The sequence below is a fragment of the Eleutherodactylus coqui genome, chromosome 8 (genome assembly GCF_035609145.1).
Source record: "Eleutherodactylus coqui strain aEleCoq1 chromosome 8, aEleCoq1.hap1, whole genome shotgun sequence".
Classification (NCBI taxonomy): Eukaryota; Metazoa; Chordata; class Amphibia; order Anura; family Eleutherodactylidae; genus Eleutherodactylus; species Eleutherodactylus coqui.
Genome location: NC_089844.1, coordinates 3787957 through 3810347, shown reverse-complemented (window position 1 = coordinate 3810347; position 22391 = coordinate 3787957). Strand labels below are relative to the sequence as shown.

General features: G+C 46.8%; 1 protein-coding gene across 1 annotated transcript in view; it reads left to right on the top strand.

Moving 5' to 3' along the window:
• The first annotated feature begins 414 nt into the window (after nucleotides 1-414).
• The window catches only part of LOC136577426 (antigen WC1.1-like), a 43920-nt gene continuing 21943 nt past the window's right edge, over nucleotides 415-22391 (top strand). Inside the window, exon 1 of the mRNA XM_066577322.1 lies at nucleotides 415-551. Within this exon, the coding sequence (XP_066433419.1) occupies nucleotides 461-551 (91 nt within the window). The 5' untranslated portion in view covers nucleotides 415-460. The remainder of the gene's footprint in view (nucleotides 552-22391) is intronic.

Sequence of the window (22391 nt, the reverse complement as noted above, 5' to 3'; positions counted from 1 at the left end):
AAGATGGCCTTGTGCTAAATACGAAATAAAGAAGGGAAACATAAGTGACTACAGCACAGTTCTGTTGTAGAAAGTCAACCATAAACATTTTCTCAGCAGATGAATTTCCATCCTTAGCAGAATGACAGATAATATCAGGTTTTGAGGTCTGACATAACCTGGTCTTCTAATGTTCGATATAAACAATTTGTCAACTCTGTTTACGTCAGAGATAAATAAGTCTTCCATAAATAAATATATCAACTGTGGTTTATTAGAAAATGGGGGGAGGGGCAAAAACAAGCAGAAATGCAATGTATAGGGGAATACAACTGGTAGAGGCCTCCTGTACTCGCCCATCCCACTGAGCTCTTTATATGGAAGATTCACTAATAAACATTCTTCTTTTGTATCTGGTGGGGTTCCTGATCATCACTGAAGAGTATAGAGCGGTCCAGAGGATTACGCTTCACATGAAGACATGGACTTGGAGCAATTTCTAATATTTGCTGGTTTAGCACTTCTGTTCTGGAAATCTGATTATCAAATAACGGCACAAGCTCCACATGAAGGTAATGTTCCCTGTATGATATTCTTACCAATTCAGTGTCTTACGTGATCTTTAGTCCAGATTCCTTGGTATTCCCCTACACATATTTTACTTTACACAATTAGTATATATTTATATGCATCAAGTTCAAATAGTAAATATTTGCAACTTTTTACCCTTCCTTTTATGGCCACAATACTGTTACTTCAAGCTTCTACTGAACTGATTTAACTGAATTTCACTTTAGACCAGTTTCATGCAAGTGTAGTATGGCACATGTATACAGCCGTAATACTGATGAGCGTCCGGCCCTACAGCTGGTCTACGGACCCGAACTCAGAGAATCATAGATTCCTGTGATGTTTTGAGTTTGAGTCAATAGTCCTCCAGTCGAGGACACACAATGGTCCATATTACAGGCACATGTGAAATTGGCCTGAGTGTATTTTGAATGAAGCAGCATTTTGGCTAGTATTTGGCATCAGTACTCGTAAGATAAAACCAGGAATGGAGCCTACAGAAAGTATAATGGAAAGATTTGCATCTTTTCAAGTTTTGGACCAACTCCTGGTTTGACTTACAATAATTGACCAAAATGCTGCCGTGTGAACGCGCTCTTATAGTTTGTAGAAAAAGGCTGCATGTTCACTCAGGCTTTAGTACTAAAAATCTAAGGGCCATATCCCAAACATTTCTTATTGTAGGTACTTCTAGAGTTTGACCTGAGGAGCCTCTTTAAGCTGGAATCACATGTGTCATTTTTAGGGCAATTTTTTGAGCTAAAGACAGGAATGGGTTCAAAAGGGAGAAGTATCAGTCGTTTCTTTCTACTCTTCTTTTTTCGATCCACCTTTCACTTAGACTCAAAGAATTGCCACAAAAGCTACATGTGTGATTCCAGCCTTAATACATTTTGCTCTGTGCAGTAGGAAACATTTTAATTGCCCTTCAGCAGCTACGATGAAAGATAAAAACTGTAGACTTAATTACCAAACATGAAAAAATCCAGAACTCACACATTACAAACTGTACTTGGGTTTTTAATCGTAGCTAATTACAGTGCTGGACGTATGGGGACATACTTTCTACTACACGATGGTGAGCTAATTGCTTTGTATTTTGTGTATATCATATCGGATGTTTTACTGTGAGGTGCAGAGGGTTCAGATGTAAAGTCATGTAGTGATGTAGATGTTTACTTTATGTAACAGTGATTAGTTTTTTACAATACATTATACTTGTTTTGTTATATATAGTTGTGCCATACTGTATATACAGATGTGTCATCATGGCCTTAACTCAACATATCCCAAGATGTGTGGTGTGAGATAAAAAAAAAACTATGTCTGACGAATACCTCCGGCAGATGCCATCTGTCAACGATCCATCACTATTGGATCCATGTTTAATATAGACTTTTTATTGGATGAAGTGATAAAATGTCATTTTTTGGTATACTATAAAGTTGAAGCCTTTAACAAAATGTGAACAATTCACAGAACAGACTAACAAACCGGCCGTATCAGAGATCCTGGGTGCTTGATTTACATCTATTGAGGTGGTTGAGGGTCTCTCCTTCCCCTTTAAAAATAGTGGGAAATGGGTTGGCCCTTCTGCGCCCACGATAGCGAGATGGAAAACGCCCACGGGTACATCTAGTGTGTTGCATTCCTCTATGGTTTTTGTAACCTTTTTTGAGGAATTCAGGTGTGCGAAGGCATTTAGCTGGTAAAATTGGATTGCGGAGACCCCTCGGGATCATTTTGAACTCCTCGTATTTTTGGAGTCCTTGGATCTCCCACCAATTTCTTGTGTATTCACAGTAGCATTGAGTGAGGTCCTTGAAACATTTATGGATAGATACGTTCTGTGTTTGTGCATTAAATTCTCCCTCAGAGAACACCGAGTTGGCAACTTGGAGCTAGTTCGTGTGATTTCACGATATTCCACACACGCTCTCTCATAAGGGTCTCCATATCATTTATGACATTGAGTCTCTGTCTGTCAGTCTATTTTCTATATTTTAACGAATACTAATAAAATGTAGTTTTAATTTTGTTAGTCTGTTCTGTGAATTGCTCAGTCTTCTCTACAGACTATACACCCGCCTCTGTGACTTCTTTAACAAAATGTAAGCCAAGTGTGCTGCATGAAGGATGGAAAGTGGAGACAGAACCGGCATTGGACCGCCAAACATACAGCAGTTTGAAAGATGCCTTATCCAACTGATGGACGCGCATGTTCCTCCATACAATAACCACCTTGTGGAAGCATTTGTCTAAGCTGCTCAACCATAAATTCAGTCCTTTGTGCTAAAAATATTTATCTTTCTCATATAGGTATTTAGCCTAATAAGGTGCAGAGGTTTTTTTTTATGAAATTGCACACTGTATTGCAGAAATATAATGAAGTGTGGCAGCATAAATGGTGCAAAAACAGTCTTTATATTAAGAGAGCAATCCTTGGGGTCGTTGGTTCATAACCCCGTAGTTGGATATGCATATGACCGTGAAGTAAAAATAAAAATCTCCCCCCCCCCCCCACTTTTTGTTGGGATTAAATGTGTGCTGCTGGAAAATTTGCGAAATTTGCACACTGTATTGCACATTTTCTATGGAGCCCTTGGTGCGCAAATATGCAGGAAAAAAGCAGGTCCTAGCTTTCTCTGTGCGCAAAATTGAAAATGAGAGCAAACCTATTAAAATCAATTATTCTCTGCATATTGCACAGGTAAATTTTGAACGCGCAAATCTGTGCTTAAATGCGGTTGTCTGAGGGAGCTCTAACTAACAGATTCCTGCTGCAGCTTAAACATAACATCATGAGAGACCACTAGCTATGTTCATCAATATGAAAAGACTGCCGCTTATACATGGTACATGTGTGACTACTATCCCACCAGCTCATAAATGATTGACTGCTTCAGGATTTCTAATAGGCATCGAATCCTTTTTACGGAAGCTTTATTCTGATATATATTTGAAAGAAATCGGATCCTCTAGTGACTTGCTTGTAACGCTATTTACACAATAAGAAAAAAAGGAACAGCAGCACTCCAAGAGTTCAGCCACACCGCTGGTGCAAGGTACAATGCAATAGCCCAGTTAGGGTCCCGACTCCCTGGGTCCACTGTTGAACAGCAATATAGAGAGGAGGAACCAGGCAGCATTCATTGAAGTCTTCTTTATTAAATATCCATGAAGAAGCAAGCAGCAGCCACGTATCGACCCTGTGCTTGGGTCTTTATTTATTTACACAATATACATCTGTGTGAGAGTGATCTAAGTAGTAGAGATGAGCGAGTACCAAAATGCTCGGGTGCTCGTTACTCGGGACGAAATTATTCGCGATGCTCGAGGGTTCGTTTCGAGTAACGAACCCCATTGAAGAAAATGGGCGACCCGAGCATTTTTGTATTTCGCCGATGCTCGCTAAGGTTTCCTTGTGTGAAAATCTGGGCAATTCAAGAAAGTGATGGGAACGACACAGCAACGGATAGGGCAGGCGAGGGGCTACATGTTGGGCTGCATCTCAAGTTCCCAGGTCCCACTATTAAGCCACAATAGCGGCAAGAGTGCCCCCCCTCCCAACAACTTTTACTTCTGAAAAGACCTCATTAGCAAGGCATACCTTAGCTAAGCACCACACTACCTCCAACAAAGCACAATCACTGCCTGCATGACACTCCGCTGCCACTTCTCCTGGGTTACATGCTGCCCACCCCCCCCCACCCCCCACCCCCGCACGACGCAGTGTCCACAGCGCACACCAAAGTGTCCCTGCGCAGCCTTCAGCTGCCCTCATGCCACGCCACACTCATGTCTATTTATAAGTGCGTCTGCCATGAGGAGGAACCGCAGGCACACACTGCAGAGGGTTGACACGGCTAGGCAGTGACCCTCTTTAAAAGGGGCGGGGCGATAGTCCACAATGCTATACCGAAGCAATGAGAAATCCAATCCTGTGCCACCTCCATCAGGAGCTGCACACGTGGGCATAGCAATGGGGAACCTATGTGCCACACACTATTCATTCTGTCAAGGTGTCTGCATGCCCCAGTCAGACCGCGGTTTTTTTTAAATAGTCAGAGCCAGGTACAACTCCGCAATGGGAATTCCGTGTGCACCCACAGCATGGGTGGCTCCCTGGAACCCACCGGCGGTACATAAATATATCCCATTGCATTGCCCAACACAGCTGAGGTAATGTCGTGCTTAATGCAGGTGGGCTTCGGCCCACACTGCATGCCCCAGTCAGACTGGGGTTCTTTAGAAGTGGACACATGCAGTTACAACTCCCTGTGGACCGACAGCATGGGTGGGTGCCAGGAAGCCACCGGCGGTACATAAATATATCCCATTGCAGTGCCCAACACAGCTGAGGTAACGTCAGCTGTAATGCAGGTGGGCTAAAAATTAATTTGATTACACTGTAGGCGAGGGCCCCAAAAAATTAGTGTACCAACAGTACTAATGTACCTCAGAAAAATTGCCCATGGCCAACCAAGAGGGCAGGTGAAACCCATTAATCGCTTTGGTTAATGTGGCTTAATTGGTAACTAGGCCTGGAGGCAGCCCAGTTAAAATAAAAATTGGTTGAGGTGAAAGTTTCAACGCTTTAATGAGCATTGAAACGTATAAAAATTGTTTACAAAAATTATATGACTGAGCCTTGTGGGCCTAAGAAAAATTGCCCGTTCGGCGTGATTATGTGAGGTTTCAGGAGGAGGAGCAGGAGGAGGAGGAGGATGAATATTATACACAGATTGATGAAGCAAAAGGGTCCCCGTTTTTGATAGTGATAGAGAACGATGCTTCCATCCGCGGGTGCAGCCTACGTATTGTTTAGGTATCGCTGCTGTTCGCTGGTGGAGAAGAGAAGTCTGGGGAAATCCAGGCTTTGTTCATCTTTATGAGTGTAAGCCTGTCGGCGCTGTCGGTTGGCAGGTGGGTACGCTTATCCGTGATGATTCCCCCAGCCGCACTAAACACAATCTCTGACAAGACGCTAGCCGCAGGACAAGTAAGCACCTCCAGGGCATACAGCACGAGTTCAGGCCATGTGTCCAGCTTCTACACCCAGTAGTTGTAGGGGGCAGAGGCGTCACCGAGGACGGTCGTGCGATCGGCTACGTACTCCCTCACCATCCTTTTACAGTGCTCCCGCCAACTCAGCCTTGACTGGGGAGCGGTGACACAGTCTTGCTGGGGAGCCAGAAAGCTGGCAAAGGCCTTGGATAATGGTCTCCTGCCTGCGCTGTACATGCTGCCTGATCTCTGCGCCTCCCCTGCTACCTGGCCCTCGGAACTGCGCCTTCGGCCACTAGCGCTGTCGGATGGGAAGTTTACCATCAGTTTGTCCACCAGCGCCCTGTGGTATAGCATCATTCTCGAACCCCTTTCCTTTTCGGGAATGAGAGTGGAAAGGTTCTCCTTATACCGTGGATCGAGCAGTGTGTACACCCAGTAATCTGTAGTGGCCAGAATGCGTGTAACGCGAGGGTCACGAGAAAGGCATCCTAACATGAAGTCAGCCATGTGTGCCAGGGTACCTGTACGCAACACATGGCTGTCCTCACTAGGAAGATCACTTTCAGGATCCTCCTCCACCACCTCCTCCTCCTCTGGCCATACACGCTGAAAGGATGACAGGCAAGCGGTATGTGTACCCTCAGCAGTGGGCCAAGCTGTCTCTTCCCCCTCCTCCTCATGCTCCTCCCCCTCCTCCTCCTCCTCCTCCTCTGGCCATACACGCTGAAAGGATGACAGGCAAGCAGCATGGGTACCCTCAGCAGTGGGCCAAGCTGTCTCTTCCCCCTCCTCCTCATGCTCCTCCCCCTCCTCCTCCTCCTCAACGCGCTGAGGTATAGACATGAGGGTGCTCTGACTATCCAGCGACATACTGTCTTCCCCCGCCTCCGTTTCCGAGTGCAAAGCGTCTGCCTTTATGCTTTGCAGGGAACTTCTCAAGAGGCATAGCAGAGGAATGGTGACGCTAATGATTGCAGCATCCCCGCTCAGCATCTGGGTAGACTCCTCAAAGTTTCCAAGGACCTGGCAGATGTCTGCCAACCAGGCCCACTCTTCTGTAAATAATTGAGGAGGCTGACTCCCACTATGCCGCCCATGTTGGAGTTGGTATTCCGCAATAGCTCTACGCTGCTCATAGAGCCTGGCCAACATGTGGAGCGTAGAGTTCCACTGTGTGGGCACGTCGCACAGCAATTGGTACACTGGCAGATGAAACCGATGTTGCAGGGTCCGCAGGGTGGCAGCGTCCGTCTTGGACTTGCGGAAATGTGCGCTGACCCGGCGCACCTTTCCGAGCAGGTATGACAAGTGTGGGTAGCTTTTCAGAAAGCGCTGAACCACCAAATTAAATACGTGGGCAAGGTATGGCACGTGCGTGAGGCTGCCGAGCTGCAGAGTCTCCACCAGATTATGGCCGTTGTCACACACGACCATGCCCGGAGGCTCAGCGGCACAAGACAGCAGTCGGTCTGCTCTGTCAGATCCTGCAGCAGTTCGTGGGCCTCTTCTCTCCTAAGCTGAGTAGTTTTAGCACGGCCTGCTGACGCTTGCCCACCGCTGTGCTGCCACGCCGCGCGACACCGACTGCAGGTGACGTGCTGCTGCTGACACATCTTGATTGCGAGACAGAGGTTGCGTAGGAGGAGGAGGAGGGTGGTTTAGTGGAGGAAGCATACACCGCCGCAGATACCACCACCGAGCTGGGGCACGCAATTCGGGGGGTGGGTAGGACGTGAGCGGTCCCAGGCTCTGACTCTGTCCCAGCCTCCACTAAATTCACCCAATGTGCCGTCAGGGAGATATAGTGGCCCTGCCCGCCTGTGCTTGTCCACGTGTCTGTTGTTAAGTGGACCTTGGCAGTAACCGCGTTGGTGAGGGCGCGTACAATGTTGCGGGAGACGTGGTCGTGCAGGCCTGGGACGGCACATCGGGAAAAGTAGAGGCAACTGGGAACCGAGTAGCGCGGGGCCGCCGCTGCCATCACGCTTTTGAAAGCCTCCATTTCCACAAGCCTATACGGCAGCATCTCCAGGCTGATCAATTTGGCAATGTGCACGTTTAACGCTTGAGCGTGCGGGTGCGTGGCGGCGTACTTGCGCTTGTGCTCAAACAGTGGTGCTAGCGACGTCTGGACGCTGCGCTGAGAGACATTGCTGGATGGGGCCGAGGACAGCGGAGGTGAGGGTGTGGGTGCAGGCCAGGAGACGGTAGTGCCTGTGTCCTCAGAGGGGGGTTGGATCTCAGTGGCAGGTTGGGGCACAGGGGGAGAGGCAGTGGTGCAAACCGGAGGTGGTGAACGGCCTTCGTCCCACCTTGTGGGGTGCTTGGCCATCATATGCCTGCGCATGCTGGTGGTGGTGGCTCTCCAGCTGATCTTGGCACGACAAAGGTTGCACACCACTGTTCGTCGGTCGTCAGGCGTCTCTGTGAAAAACTGCCACACCGTAGAGCACCTTGACCTCTGCAGGGTGGCATGGCGCGAGGGGGCGCTTTGGGAAACAGTTGGTGGATTATTCGGTCTGGCCCTGCCTCTACCCCTGGCCACCGCACTGGCTCGGCCTGTGCCCACACCCTGACTTTGGTCTCCGCGTACTCGCCCGCGTCCACGTCCTGTAGGCCTACCCCTACCCCTCAGCATGGTGTATTACCAGTAGTGCAGAAACACAACGCTGTAATTAAATGTGCCGCTTATTGGCCTGTGGTTGGAGGCTGACTTCGCTTACGGTACCCCAGGAAATAATTTTGCGCAAGCCTGCTGTAACACTTAGCTGGCTGCGTATGAATTAGGAGAACTACTACACCCAGCACACATGGACCCAGAACACTGAGGACTGTCACAGGCAGCCCAAATAGATGTTTTTCCCCAAATGTTTTTGCAAAGGCCCACTGCCTATATTCAATCAATATATGTCTTCTCTCTCTGCGTCACCACTACTGGCCCTGGAGTATGTCAAATAACTGCAGCGTGTTGCACTGTGGACTGCAATACAGCGGTGATTTAACAGCCAACACAGAGCCAGGAAATAATTTTGCGCAAGCCTGCTGTAACACTTAGCTGGCTGCGTATGAATTAGGAGGACTACTACGCCCAGCACAGACCCAGAACACTGATGACAGTCACAGGCAGCCCAAATAGATTTTTTTCCCCAAATGTTTTTGCAAAGGCCCACTGCCTATATTCAATCAATATGTCTTCTGTCCCTACCTCACAATATATGTGTTCTGTTCCTGCCTCACAATATATGTATTCTGTCCCTGCCTCATCACTACTGGCCCTGCACTATGTCTAATTACTGCAGGGCGCAAGGCTCTGCACGGCCGATATACAAAAAAAAAAAAGTGCAACACTGCAAAAAGCAGCCTCCACAGTACTGCACACGGTTAGATGTGGCCCTAAGAAGGACCGTTGGGGTTCTTGAAGCCTAAAATACTCCTAACACTCTCCCTATAGCAGCTCCGGCACCAGCAGCACTGTCCCTGATCTCTGTCAGAATGCATCTGTGGCGAGCCGCGGGAGGGGCCGATTTATATACTCGGGTGACACCTGATCTCGCCAGCCACTCACTGCAGGGGGGCGGTATAGGGCTTGAACGTCGCAGGGGGAAGTTGTAATGCCTTCCCTGTCTTTCTATTGGCCAGAAAAGCGTGCTAACGTCTCAGAGATGAAAGTGAAAGTAACTCGAACATCGCGTGGTACTCGTTACGAGTAACGAGCATCTCAAACACGCTAATACTCGAACGAGTATCAAGCTTGGACGAGTACGCTCGCTCATCTCTACTAAGTAGTGATCACTGTGTAACTACTTATACATCTAGAATATAATAAATGGCACCTACCCCTTATACATAGAAGGGTTTTTTTGTATTATAATAGTCTCTGGCAGATATAGCACTGTCATTCAGCTCCCTCAAACACAGGGTTTACTGAAATACAGTATTTGCTGCAGGGAAGTCCTAGATGGCAAGCTGAGAAGTCTCTGATATTTAAATTCATTTAAACTGTATTATAAAGAATAAGTAAACAAATAGGGATATATATATATATATATATATATATATATATATATTGTGAGGGATTAGCGTTTAGGATCGGTAGCAACCTGGGCATAAGCAGTCAGAGACAGTGACACATAGGATAAAGTCTTTAGTCCAGGTGTTGCCTGGGTTTATTTCCAAGCAAACAAAGCAAAATACAGGCCTTAACGTCAGGAAAACATAAAGTAAATCCTGCTCGTCCGAGCACTTACTAAACATGTAGCGTCCCTGTCTACACACTGGTAACCAAATGGCTCCTGCACACAGACAACCAAGACTCTCAGACCTGCAAAGGTCTCCGCTCTCCTCTAGTTCCTGTAGGCCCAGGCTTTATAAGGCCTGGTACCAGCCCCACCTGGTACGTGGGAGTGACCATCCCACCCTTCACTTTGGTCACTCCAGGAAAAGCCAGCCCGGATTATGTGGCTTGGAGTCACCTACATACTACAACGTGTTAGTGGCTTAAGGCTACTAACACTATACTTCCTCCACCGAGCCCAGGCTGCTTGGTGGCACGTATATCTGCCCAAGCGCTCCCCAAGGCAGCATAGGAGAGCATCCTAGGCGACACATACCTGCCCTCCAGCACCTTGCCGGTCACCGTTGGGTATGCGTCAAATTTTGACACGTCATTTAGCTTCCGGAAGTCGTTACAGAAGCGGAGAGAGCCATCAGGTTTTGGTATCAGCACGATAGGGCTGGACCATTCACTTTTCGACTCCTCAATTACTCCGAGGTCTAGCATTTTCTTGACCTCCTCTGAGATGGCTCGTTTGCGGGCTTCTGGAACCCTGTACGGTTTCAACTGAACCTTTATCCCTGGTTCAGTTATAATGTCGTGTTTTCTGACACCAGTACGCCCTGGTATATCAGAGAACACATCTGAGTTACGTTGTATAAATTCCCTAGACTCTTGCTGTTGGGATTTGGACAGGGACCCTGATACACGCACCTCTGGGACCTCACCATGGAGGGTGCTCACTGCAGTCAGGGCTTCTCTGTCCTTCCATGGCTTAATTAGGTTTATATGGTACAACTGTTCTGGTTTCCGCCTACCTGGCTGGTATATCTTATAATTTACCTCTCTGACTTTCTCAATTATTGCATAGGGCCCTTGCCATTTTGCTAGGAATTTACTTTCTAGGGTGGGCACCAACACTAGTACCCGATCCCCAGGGTTGAAGGTTCTCACCTTGGCGGACCTGTTATATACCCTGCTTTGGGCTTCTTGAGCCTGCTGTAAATGTTCTCTAACAATGGGCATGACCGCCGCAATTCAATCTTGCATGAGGGAAATGTGTTCAATAACACTCCTGTAGGGGGTGGACTCGTGCTCCCAGGTCTCCTTAGCTACATCAAGGAACCCTCGGGGATGTCTACCATAAACTAATTCAAAGGGAGAGAACCCAGTGGAGGATTGTGGGACTTCACGGATTGAGAACATTAAATATGGCAGCAGACAGTCCCAGTCCTTCCCATCCTTATTGACTACCTTTTTTAGCATGCTTTTTAGGGTCTTATTAAATCTCTCAACCAGACCATCCGTCCGTGGGTGGTACACAGACGTCCGTAAGTGCTTAATATTTAGCAGCTTACACAATTCCTTCATGACCTTTGACATAAAGGGGGTTCCTTGGTCCGTCAGGATCTCTTTTGGTATGCCCGTGCGGGAGAACATGTGAAGTAGCTCCTTTGCAATACCCTTGGATGACGTATTGCGTAAAGGAACGGCTTCGGGGTAACGAGTGGCATAGTCTACAACCACTAATATATGTTGGTGACCCCGGGCAGACTTTACCAAGGGCCCAACTAGGTCCATAGCGATCCGCTCAAATGGCACCTCTATGATGGGCAAGGGCACTAAGGGGCTCCGGTAATGGGGCATAGGAGCTGTTATTTGACACTCCGGGCACGACTCGCAGTAACGTTTTACATCACCATGTACCCCCGGCCAGAAAAACCGCTGAAGGATGCGTTCCCTAGTCTTTTCGCTCCCGAGATGACCTCCCAGCACATGCTTGTGCGCCAGGTCTAAGACCATCCTGCGATAAGACTGAGGTACCACCAGCTGTTCCACAACCTCCCCATGGACCTTGTCAACCTGATACAACAATTCTTGGTTGACTGCAAGGTGTGGAAACACAGTATCAGCCCCTGGAAATTGAGGCTCCCCATTCAGTACTTTAACATTTTCCCTGGCCTTTACTAAGGTGGGGTCTCGGAGCTGCTCAGTTCTGAAATTGGCACGTGAGACCTCTAAGTCAGGCATAGCAACCACTTCGTCCTGTACCTCTGTCTCACCCGCTAGTACTGTTAAGGGAAAGTTATCCCCATTCTCTTGGGTCACCCCTACTGCTGGAACCGTACCCTCAGGGTCAAACGGTTCTGGACACACGTCATGCACATTTGCATTATCATGAACCTTATTTGCAGACGACCCTCGGTGTCGCCACAAGTCCCAAAATAGGGGAAAGTCTCTCCCGAGGATCACGGTGTGCATTAAGGATTTTACGACGCCCACCTCATGGGTGGCAAGTCCACACGGAGTCTCAAGTCTTGCAAGGGCAATAGGATACTCCTTGGTGTCCCCATGCACACACACAACCCCCATGCGACGGCCGGTAAAGGTTGTGGGATCGACCAGGCTGGAGTGCACCAGTGTAACCAAGCTCCCTGAGTCCAGTAGAGCTGTCTCCGCAAAGTCATTCACCTTTAGGTGACATAATGGTCGATCAGTCTCTGACACAGTCTCTGCAGAACATACTGGCCGTGCGAACATCGACCTCCGCCGGGCAGGGTCACAGTCCATGGGTTCCACGGTAAGTGGACAGTTGGCGGCAATATGCCCGGGCTCACGACAGCGCCAACATAGTATGGGGCCCCAGTCCCCTTGGGGTTCTACCCGGGACCGGACTGTCCACTTGGGACTCCTCTTCTGTCCCACATGATCCCCCTCTGAGCCGCCTCCCTTTGGGACATTTTTGACACCCCTTACATACGGAACAGTCTTACCCGCTGCTCCGGCCGACTAGCTGTTCCCGGGGTTGGAACGTCAAGGAGGCATGGCTTGCAGTAAGTCCTCCGTGGCTTTATACCTCTCGACGAGGCTCACGAGTTGGTCCACGTCCTGGGGACCTCCTTGTCCCACCCAGCGCTGGATTGCGGGGGGCAGCGAGCGTATAAACTTATCCAGAACCACTTTCTGTACGATCTCTGCCGGGGACGACTCCTCCGGTTGCAGCCACTTTCTCACCAGGTGGAACAGGTCGTACATCTGGGAGCGAGCTGGTAGGTCGTCCGCGAAAGTCCAGGCATGTACTCGTCGGGCCTGCACATGGGTGTCCACGCCCAAGCGTGCCAGGATCTCACCTTTGAGCTTAACATAGTTCTTGGCATCCTGCTCACCGAGGTCAAAATAGGCCTTTTGGGGTTCTCCCGTCAGGAAAGGCGCTACTACCTCAGCCCACTGAGGCGCCGGTAACTTCTCCCTCTCGGCCACTCTCTCGAAGACCGCGAGACAGGCCTCGATGTCATCGGTGGGTGTCATCTTTTGTAAGGCCGTAGTGGGGGGCGAACCAGCCGATCTCTGCACACTTTGCGCCACCGCCAGGATTTGCTCTTGCAGCTGCTGGTTAACCCACTGTTGTTCCTGCAAGGCTAACCGATTGGCTTCCACCAGTAGAGCATTAGTCTCGGCCTGAGCTCTCATGGCCTCCTCATGGACTTTTTGCTGGGTTGCCGTCATTAGCGTCAGCTGTTTCATCAGATCCTCCATCTTGGCTGTATCTGATGGCGGTGCCGTTGCAGCTTTCACCCAGGAGATGGGGGGCTACAGCACTCTCCAGTCAATCTCTCTTGGGCGGTTGCCCTTAGCAATGGTTCTCCAGCTGCTGCAGCAAAATGTCCATTAATTGGTGTATGTCTCTTTAAGACCGCTGCCTGCATCCAAACACCATATGTGAGGGATTAGCGTTTAGGATCAGTAGCAACCTGGGCATGAGCAGTCAGAGACAGTGACACATGGTATAAAGTCTTTAGTCCAGGCGTTGCCTGGCTTTATTTCCAAGCAAACAAAGCAAAATACAGGCCTTAACGTCAGGCAAACATAAAGTAAATCCTGCTCGTCCGAGCGCTTACTACACATGGAGCGTCCCTGTCTACACACTGGTAACAAAATGGCTCCTGCAAACCGCCAGCCAGGACTCTCAGACCTGCAGAGGTCTCAGCTCTCTCTCCTGGCCCTGTAGGCCCAGGCTTTATAAGGCCTGGTGCCAGCCCCACCTGGTACATGGGAGTGACCATCCCACCCTTCGCTTTGGTCACTCCAGGAAAAGCCAGCCCGGATTATGCGGCTTGGAGCCACCTACTTGCTACAACGTGTCAGTAACTTAATGTTACTGACACCATACTGCCGGCTTCCTCCACCGAGCCCAGGCTGCTCGGTGGCACGTATCTGCCCAAGTGCTCCCCAAGGCAGCATAGGAGAGCATCCTAGGCGACACATACCTGCCCTCCAGCACCTTGCCGGTCACCGTTTCACAATATATATATATATATATATATATACATATATATATATAGACAGGTCTAGATGAAATACACCAAAGGGTTCTAAGGGAGCTATGTAAAAAGACCTGGGGGTAATAGATAACTGTAAACTTAACTGTAGCAATCAATGTCAATCAGCTTCTGCAAAAGGAAATAAAGTATTTGGGGGGGAGGGGTGCATTAAAAGAGGCATAGGAGCGCGGGACAAGAACATTATCCTCCCACTATATAAGGCACTTGTCACGCTTCACATTAAATACTGTTCTGGTCACTGGTGCTCAGGAAACTGAATGGTTTGAGGGGTCTGCCAATACCTTTGCTACAGAAATGTTACAGGGGTCCGCCTATACTTCTGCTACAGAAATGTTACTGGGGTCTGCCTATACGTTTCCTACAGAAATGTTACAGGGGTCTGCCAATACTTTTGCTACAGAAATGTTACAGTGGTCCGCCTATACTTTTGCTACAGGAATGTTACTGGGGTCCGCCTTTACTTTTGCTACAGAACTAGTACTGGGGTCTGCCTAAACTTTTGCAACAGAAATGTTACTGGGATCTGCCTATTCTCTTGCAACGGAAATGTTACTCGGGTCCGCCTATACGCATGCTACAGAAATGTTACTAACGTTACGCCTAAGCAGTTTTTGCTACAGAAATGTTACTGGGGTCTGCCTATACTTTGCTAAAGAAATGATACAGGGGTCTGCCTATACTTTTGCTACAGAAATATTACTGGGGACTGGCTATACTTTACTACAGAAATGTTACTGGGGTCTGCCTAAGCAGTTTCTACTGAATCGTTTGAAGGGTTCGCCTATACCTTTGCTACAAAAATGTTACTGGGGTCTGCCTATATCTTGCTACACCAATGTTTCAGGGGATCGCCTGCACTCTTGCTACAGAAATGTTGCTGGGGTCTGCCTATACTTCTGCTGCAGAAATGTTACAGGTGTCTGCCTATACTTTTGCTACAAAAATGTCACTGGGGTCTGCCTAAGCAGTTTCTACTGAATGGTTTGAGGGGTCTGCCTATACCTTTGCTACAAAAATGTTACTATGGTCTGCCTAAACCTTTGCTGCAGAAATGGTACTGGGGTCTGCCTATACTCCTGCTACAAAAATATTACAAAGGTCTGCCTATACTTTTGCTACAGTAATGTTACTGGGGTCCACCTATATCTTGCTACACCAATGTTTCAAGGGTTTGCCTATACAGTTTCTACTGTATGGCTTGTGGGGTTGATCTACACTTTTGCTACAGAAATGTTGGTTGGGTCCGCCTATACTTTAGTTACAGAAATGTTACTGGGGTCTGCCTAAACTTTTGCTACAGAAATGTCACTAAAGGAACTAAGTGACGAGATAGCTAGGCCGCTATACCTAATATTTCTAGACACTATCAAGACCGGAGTAGTACCATTGGACCGGCGCATTGCCAACGTGGTTCCAATTTACAAAAAAGGGAGCAAAAGTGAGCCTGGTAACTACAGGCCAGTAAGTCTCACTTCAGTAACGGGAAAAATTTTCGAGGGGATTCTGAGAGACGCCATCGATGAGTACCTCAAGGAGATTAAGGGAATAACTCCTCACCAGCATGGATTCATGAAGGGTCGCTCATGTCAGACAAATCTGATCAGTTTCTATGATGAAGTAAGCTCTAAGCTGGACCAGGGAGAATCTATTGATCTTGTATATCTGGACTTCTCTAAAGCCTTTGACACCGTGCCACATAATAGGCTAATATACAAAATGAGGCAGCTCGGACTGGGCGAAAACGTGTGTAAGTGGGTAAAAAATTGGCTCAATGATAGAAAGCAGAGGGTGATAATAAGTGGCTCATACTCTGATTGGACCACAGTCGCTAGCGGGGTGCCACAGGGTTCAGTATTAGGCCCCACTCTGTTCAACATATTTATCAATGACCTGATAGAGGGGCTGCACAGCAAAATATCAATATTTGCAGATGACACAAAATTATACAATATAATTAATGCAACGGAGGACAATGTGCGGCTACAAACGGACCTGGATAAGATGGGGGCTTGGGCAGAAAAATGGCAAATGAAGTTCAATGTTGAAAAATGTAAGACTATGCACATGGGCAGGAGGAACGGATGTCACAAATACTCACTTAATGGGGTACCACTAGGGAAAAGTGATATGGAAAAGGATCTGGGGGTATTAGTGGATAATAGACTAAACTGGAGTAACCAATGCCAGTCAGCTGCTGCAAAGGCAAATAAAGTCTTGGGGTGCATTAAAAGAGGTATTGGGGCGAAGGACAAGAACGTTATCCTTCCATTATATAAGGCACTTGTCAGACCTTACATGGAATACTGCGTACAATTCTGGACACCGGTGCTCAGGAAAGATGTCACAGTGCTGGAGGGGGTTCAAAGAAGGGCACCTAAACTAATAAATGGAATGACGGGACTGGAATACCCAGAGAGGCTATCCAAACTGGGACTATTTACTCTTGAAAAAAGAAGGTTAAGAGGCGACCAAATAACCATGTATAAGTACATGAGGGGACAACACATGGATCTCTCCCGCGATCTGTTTACACCCAGGACCACGACGGTAACAAGAGGACATCCGCTACGATTAGAGGAAAGCAGGTTTCACAGTTAGACTGTGGAACTCTCTACCGGAGGAAGTGGTGATGGCAAAATCCATAGAGGAGTTTAAAAGGGGACTTGATGTCTTTCTGGAGAAGGATATTACAGGATATAAATATTAGGTTAATTGTCAATCCGGTTATATAGGCAGGTAGGAACTATTAGGGGTTGATCCAGGGAACAGTCTGATTGCCATTAGGGAGCCGGGAAGGAATTTTTCCCCCAAAAGGGCTAATTGGCTTCTGGCCTTGGGGTTTTTTTTGCCTTCCTCTGGATCAACACAGTAGGATAGACAGGCTGGACTAGATGGACATTGTCTTCATTCGGCCTTACATACTATGTTACTATGTTACTGGGGTCTGCCTATACTTTTACTACAGAAATGCTACTGGGGTCTGCCTATACTTCTACTACAGGAATGTTACTGGGGTCCACCTATACTTTTGCTACACCGATGTTTCAGGGGTTTGCTTATGCAGTTTCTACTGAATGGCTTGTGGGTTTGACCTACACTTTTGCTACAGAAATGTTGGTTGGGTCCACCTATACTTTAGTTACAGAAATGTTACTGGGGTCCACCTATACTTTTGCTACAGAAATGTTACTGGGTTCTGCCTATACTATTGCTACAGGAATGTTACTGGGGTCTGCCTATACTTCTGCTACAGGAGTGTTACAGGGGTCTGCCTATACTTATGCTACAGAAATATTACTTGGGTCTTCCTAAACTTTTACTACAGAAATGCTACTGGGGTCAGCCTATGCAGTTTCTACAGAATAGTTTGAGGGGTTCGCCTATACTTTTGCTACAGAAATGCTACTAGGGTCTGCCTATACTCTAGCTACAGAAATGTTACGGGGGTCCGCCTATACTTTTGCTACGGAAATGTTACTGGGGTCTGCCTAAACTTTTGCTACAGAAATGATACTGGGGTCCACCTATACTCCTGCTTCACCAATGTTTCAGGGGTTCGCCTACATTCTTGCTACAAAAATGTTACAGGAGTCTGCCTTTACTTTTGCTTCAGAACTATTACTGGGGTCCGCCTAGGCAGTCTCTACTGAATGATTTGAGGGGTTCACCTAAACTTTTGATACAGAAATGTTTCTGGGATCTGCCTATACTCTTGCAACAGAAATGTTACTCGGGTGCGCCTATACGCTTGCTGCAGAAATGTTACTATGGTTACGCCTAAGCAGTTTTGCTATAGAAATGTTACAGGGGTCTGCCTATACTTTTACTACAGAAATGTTACTGGGGTCTGCCTATACTTTTGCTACAGAAATGTTATGGGGGTCTGCCTAAGCAGTTTCTACTGAATGGTTTGAGGGGTTTGCCTATACTTTTGCTACAGAAATGTTACTGCGGCCCGCCTATACTCTTGGTACACCAATTTTTTACGGGTTCGCCTAAACTTATGCTACAGAAATGTTACTGGGGTCTGCCTATGCAGTTTCTACAGAATGGTTAGTTTGGTTCAACTATAGTTTTGCTACAGAAACGTTACAGGGGTCCGCCTATACTTCTCCAAAGGAATGTTACTGCGGTCTGCCTATGCACTTTCTACTGAATGGCTTGAGGGGTTGACCTATACTTTTGCTACAGAAATGTTAGTTGGGTCCGCCTATACTTTAGTTACAGAAATGTTACAGGGGTTCGCCTATACTTTGCTACACTAATGTTTCAGGGGTTCGCCTGCACTCTTGCTACAGAAATGTCACTGGGGGCTGCCACACTTCTGCTACAGAAATGTCACTGGGGCCTTTCCTCTTGCTACACCAATTTTTCAGGGGTTCGCCTACACTCTTGCTACAGAAATGTTGCTGGGGTCTGCCACACTTCTGCTACAGAAATGTTACTGGTGTCTGCCTATACTTTTGCTACAGAACTATTACTGGGGTCCGCCTATGCAGTTTCTACTGAATGGTTTGAGGGGTTGACCTATCCTTTTACTACAGAAATGTTACTGGGGTCTGCCTAAACAGTTTCGACTGAATGGTTTGTGGGGTTCACCTCTACTTTTGCTACAGAAATGTTACTGCGGTCTGCCTATACTTTGCTACAGAATTGTTAGTGTGGCCTGCCTATGCAGTTTCTACTGAATGGTTTGAGTGGTTCACCTATATTTTTGCTACAGAAATGTTCCTGGGGTCCGCCTAAGCAGTTTCGACTGAATGGTTTCAGGGGTTCGCCTGCACTTTTGCTACTGAAATTTTACTGGGGTCCACCTAAGCTTTTGCTACAGAAATGTTACTGGGGTCTGCCAATACTTTTGCGACAGAAATGTTACTGGGGTCCGCCTATACTCTTGCTATACCAATGTTTCAGGGGTTCACCAATACTCTTGATACAGAAATGTTACAGCGGTCTGCCTATACTTTGCTACAGAAATGTTGCTGGGGTCTGCCTATACTTTTGCAACAGAAATGTTACTGGGGTCCGCCTATACTTTTGCAACAGAAATGTTACTGGGGTCCGCCTATACTTTTGCAACAGAAATGTTACAGGGCTCTGCCTATACTCTTGCTACAGAAATGTTACAGGTGTCCGCCTATACTTTTACTACAGAAATGTTACTGGGGTCTGCCTATATTTTTGATACAGAAATGTTACTGGGGTCCGCCTATACTTTTGCTACAGAAATGTTACTGGGGTCCGCCTATACTCTTGCTACAGAATTGTTAGTGTGGCCTGCCTATGCAGTCTACTGAATGGTTTGAGGGGTTCCCCTATATTTTTGCTACAGAAATGATACTGGGTTCTGCCTATACTTTTGCTACAGAAATGTTACTGGGGTCCGCCTATACTCTTGCTACAGAAATATTACAGGGGTCCGCCTTTACTCTTGGTACATCAATGTTACAGGGGTCTGCCTACAGTCTTGCTACAAAAAATGTTACTGGAGTTTGCCTATACTTTTGCAACAGAAATGTTACAGGGGTCTGCCTATGCAGTTTCTACTGAATGCTTTGAGGGGTTCGCCTATAGTTTTGCTACAGAAATGTTATTTGGGTCTGCCTATATTCTTGGTACACCAATGTTTCAAGGGTCCGTCTATACTCTTGCTCCAGAAATGTTTCTGGCGTCCGCTTATACTGTTGCTACACAAATGATACTGGGGTCTGCCTATACTCTTGTTACAGAAATGTTACTGGGGTCTGCCTATATTTTTGATACAGAAATGTTACTGGGGTCCACCTATGCAGTTTCTACTGAATGATATGGGGGGTTCGCCCATACTCTTGCTACAGAAATGTTACAGGTGTCCGCCTATACTTTTACTACAGAAATGTTACAGGTGTCTGCCTATATTTTTGATACAGAAATGTTACTGGGGTCCGCCTATGCAGTTTCTACTGAATGATATGAGGGGTTCGCCCATACTCTTGCTACAGAATTGTTACAGGGGTCCGCCTATACTTTTGTTTTAAAATTTTTTTACAGGGGTTCGCCTATTCTCTTGCTACAGAAATGTTACTGGGGTCTGCTTATACTCTTGCTACACCAATTTTCATGGGTCTGCCTATTCTTTTGCTACAGAAATGTTACAGGGGTCCGCCTAAACTTTTGCTACAAAAATGTTACTGGGGTCTGCCTATATTTTTGATACAGAAATGTTACTGGGGTCCGCCTATATTTTTGATACAGAAATGTTACTGGGGCCTTTCCTCTTGCTACACCAATTTTTCAGGGGTTCGCCTACACTCTTGCTACAGAAATGTTGCTGTGGTCTGCCACACTTCTGCTACAGAAATGTTACTGGTGTCTGCCTATACTTTTGCTACAGAACTATTACTGGGGTCCGCCTATGCAGTTTCTACTGAATGGTTTGTGGGGTTCACCTCTACTTTTGCTACAGAAATGTTACTGCGGTCTGCCTATACTTTGCTACAGAAATGTTACTGGGGTCCGCCTATACTCTTGCTACAGAATTGTTAGTGTGGCCTGCCTATGCAGTTTCTACTGAATGGTTTGAGTGGTTCACCTATATTTTTGCTACAGAAATGTTCCTGGGGTCCGCCTAAGCATTTTTGACTGAATGGTTTCAGGGGTTCGCCTTCACTTTTGCTACTGAAATTTTACTGGGGTCCACCTAAGCTTTTGCTACAGAAATGTTACTGGGGTCTGCCAATACTTTTGCTACAGAAATGTTACTGGGGTCCGCCTATACTCTTGCTATACCAATGTTTCAGGGGTTCACCAATACTCTTGATACAGAAATGTTACAGCGGTCTGCCTATACTTTGCTACAGAAATGTTACTGGGGTCTGCCTATACTTTTGCTACAGAAATGTTACTGGGGTCCGCCTATACTTTTGCTACAGAAATGTTACTGGGGTCCGCCTATACTCTTGCTACAGAATTGTTAGTGTGGCCTGCCTATGCAGTCTACTGAATGGTATGAGGGGTTCCCCTATATTTTTGCTACAGAAATGATACTGGGTTCTGCCTATACTTTTGCTACAGAAATGTTACTGGGGTCCGCCTATACTCTTGCTACAGAAATATTACAGGGGTCCGCCTTTACTCTTGGTACATCAATGTTACAGGGGTCTGCCTACAGTCTTGCTACAAAAAATGTTACTGGAGTTTGCCTATACTTTTGCAACAGAAATGTTACAGGGGTCTGCCTATGCAGTTTTATACTGAATGCTTTGAGTGGTTCGCCTATAGTTTTGCTACAGAAATGTTATTTGGGTCTGCCTATATTCTTGGTACACCAATGTTTCAAGGGTCCGTCTATACTCTTGCTCCAGAAATGTTTCTGGCGTCCGCTTATACTGTTGCTACAGAAATGTTACTGGGGTCTGCCTATACTCTTGCTACAATAATGTTACTGGGGTCTGCCTATATTTTTGATACATAAATGTTACTGGGGTCCACCTATGCAGTTTCTACTGAATGATATGGGGGGTTCGCCCATACTCTTGCTACAGAAATGTTACAGGTGTCCGCCTATACTTTTACTACAGAAATGTTACTGGGGTCTGCCTATACTCTTGCTACAGAAATATTACAGGGGTCCGCCTTTACTCTTGGTACATCAATGTTACAGGGGTCTGCCTACAGTCTTGCTACAAAAAATGTTACTGGAGTTTGCCTATACTTTTGCAACAGAAATGTTACAGGGGTCTGCCTATGCAGTTTCTACTGAATGCTTTGAGGGGTTCGCCTATAGTTTTGCTACAGAAATGTTATTTGGGTCTGCCTATATTCTTGGTACACCAATGTTTCAAGGGTCCGTCTATACTCTTGCTCCAGAAATGTTTCTGGCGTCCGCTTATACTGTTGCTACACAAATGATACTGGGGTCTGCCTATACTCTTGTTACAGAAATGTTACTGGGGTCTGCCTATATTTTTGATACAGAAATGTTACTGTGGTCCACCTATGCAGTTTCTACTGAATGATATGGGGGGTTCGCCCATACTCTTGCTTCAGAAATGTTACAGGTGTCCGCCTATACTTTTACTACAGAAATGTTACTGGGGTCCGTCTATACTTTTACTACAGAAATGTTACAGGTGTCCGCCTATACTTTTACTACAGAAATGTTACAGGTGTCCGCCTATACTTTTACTACAGAAATGTTACTGGGGTCTGCCTATATTTTTGATACATAAATGTTA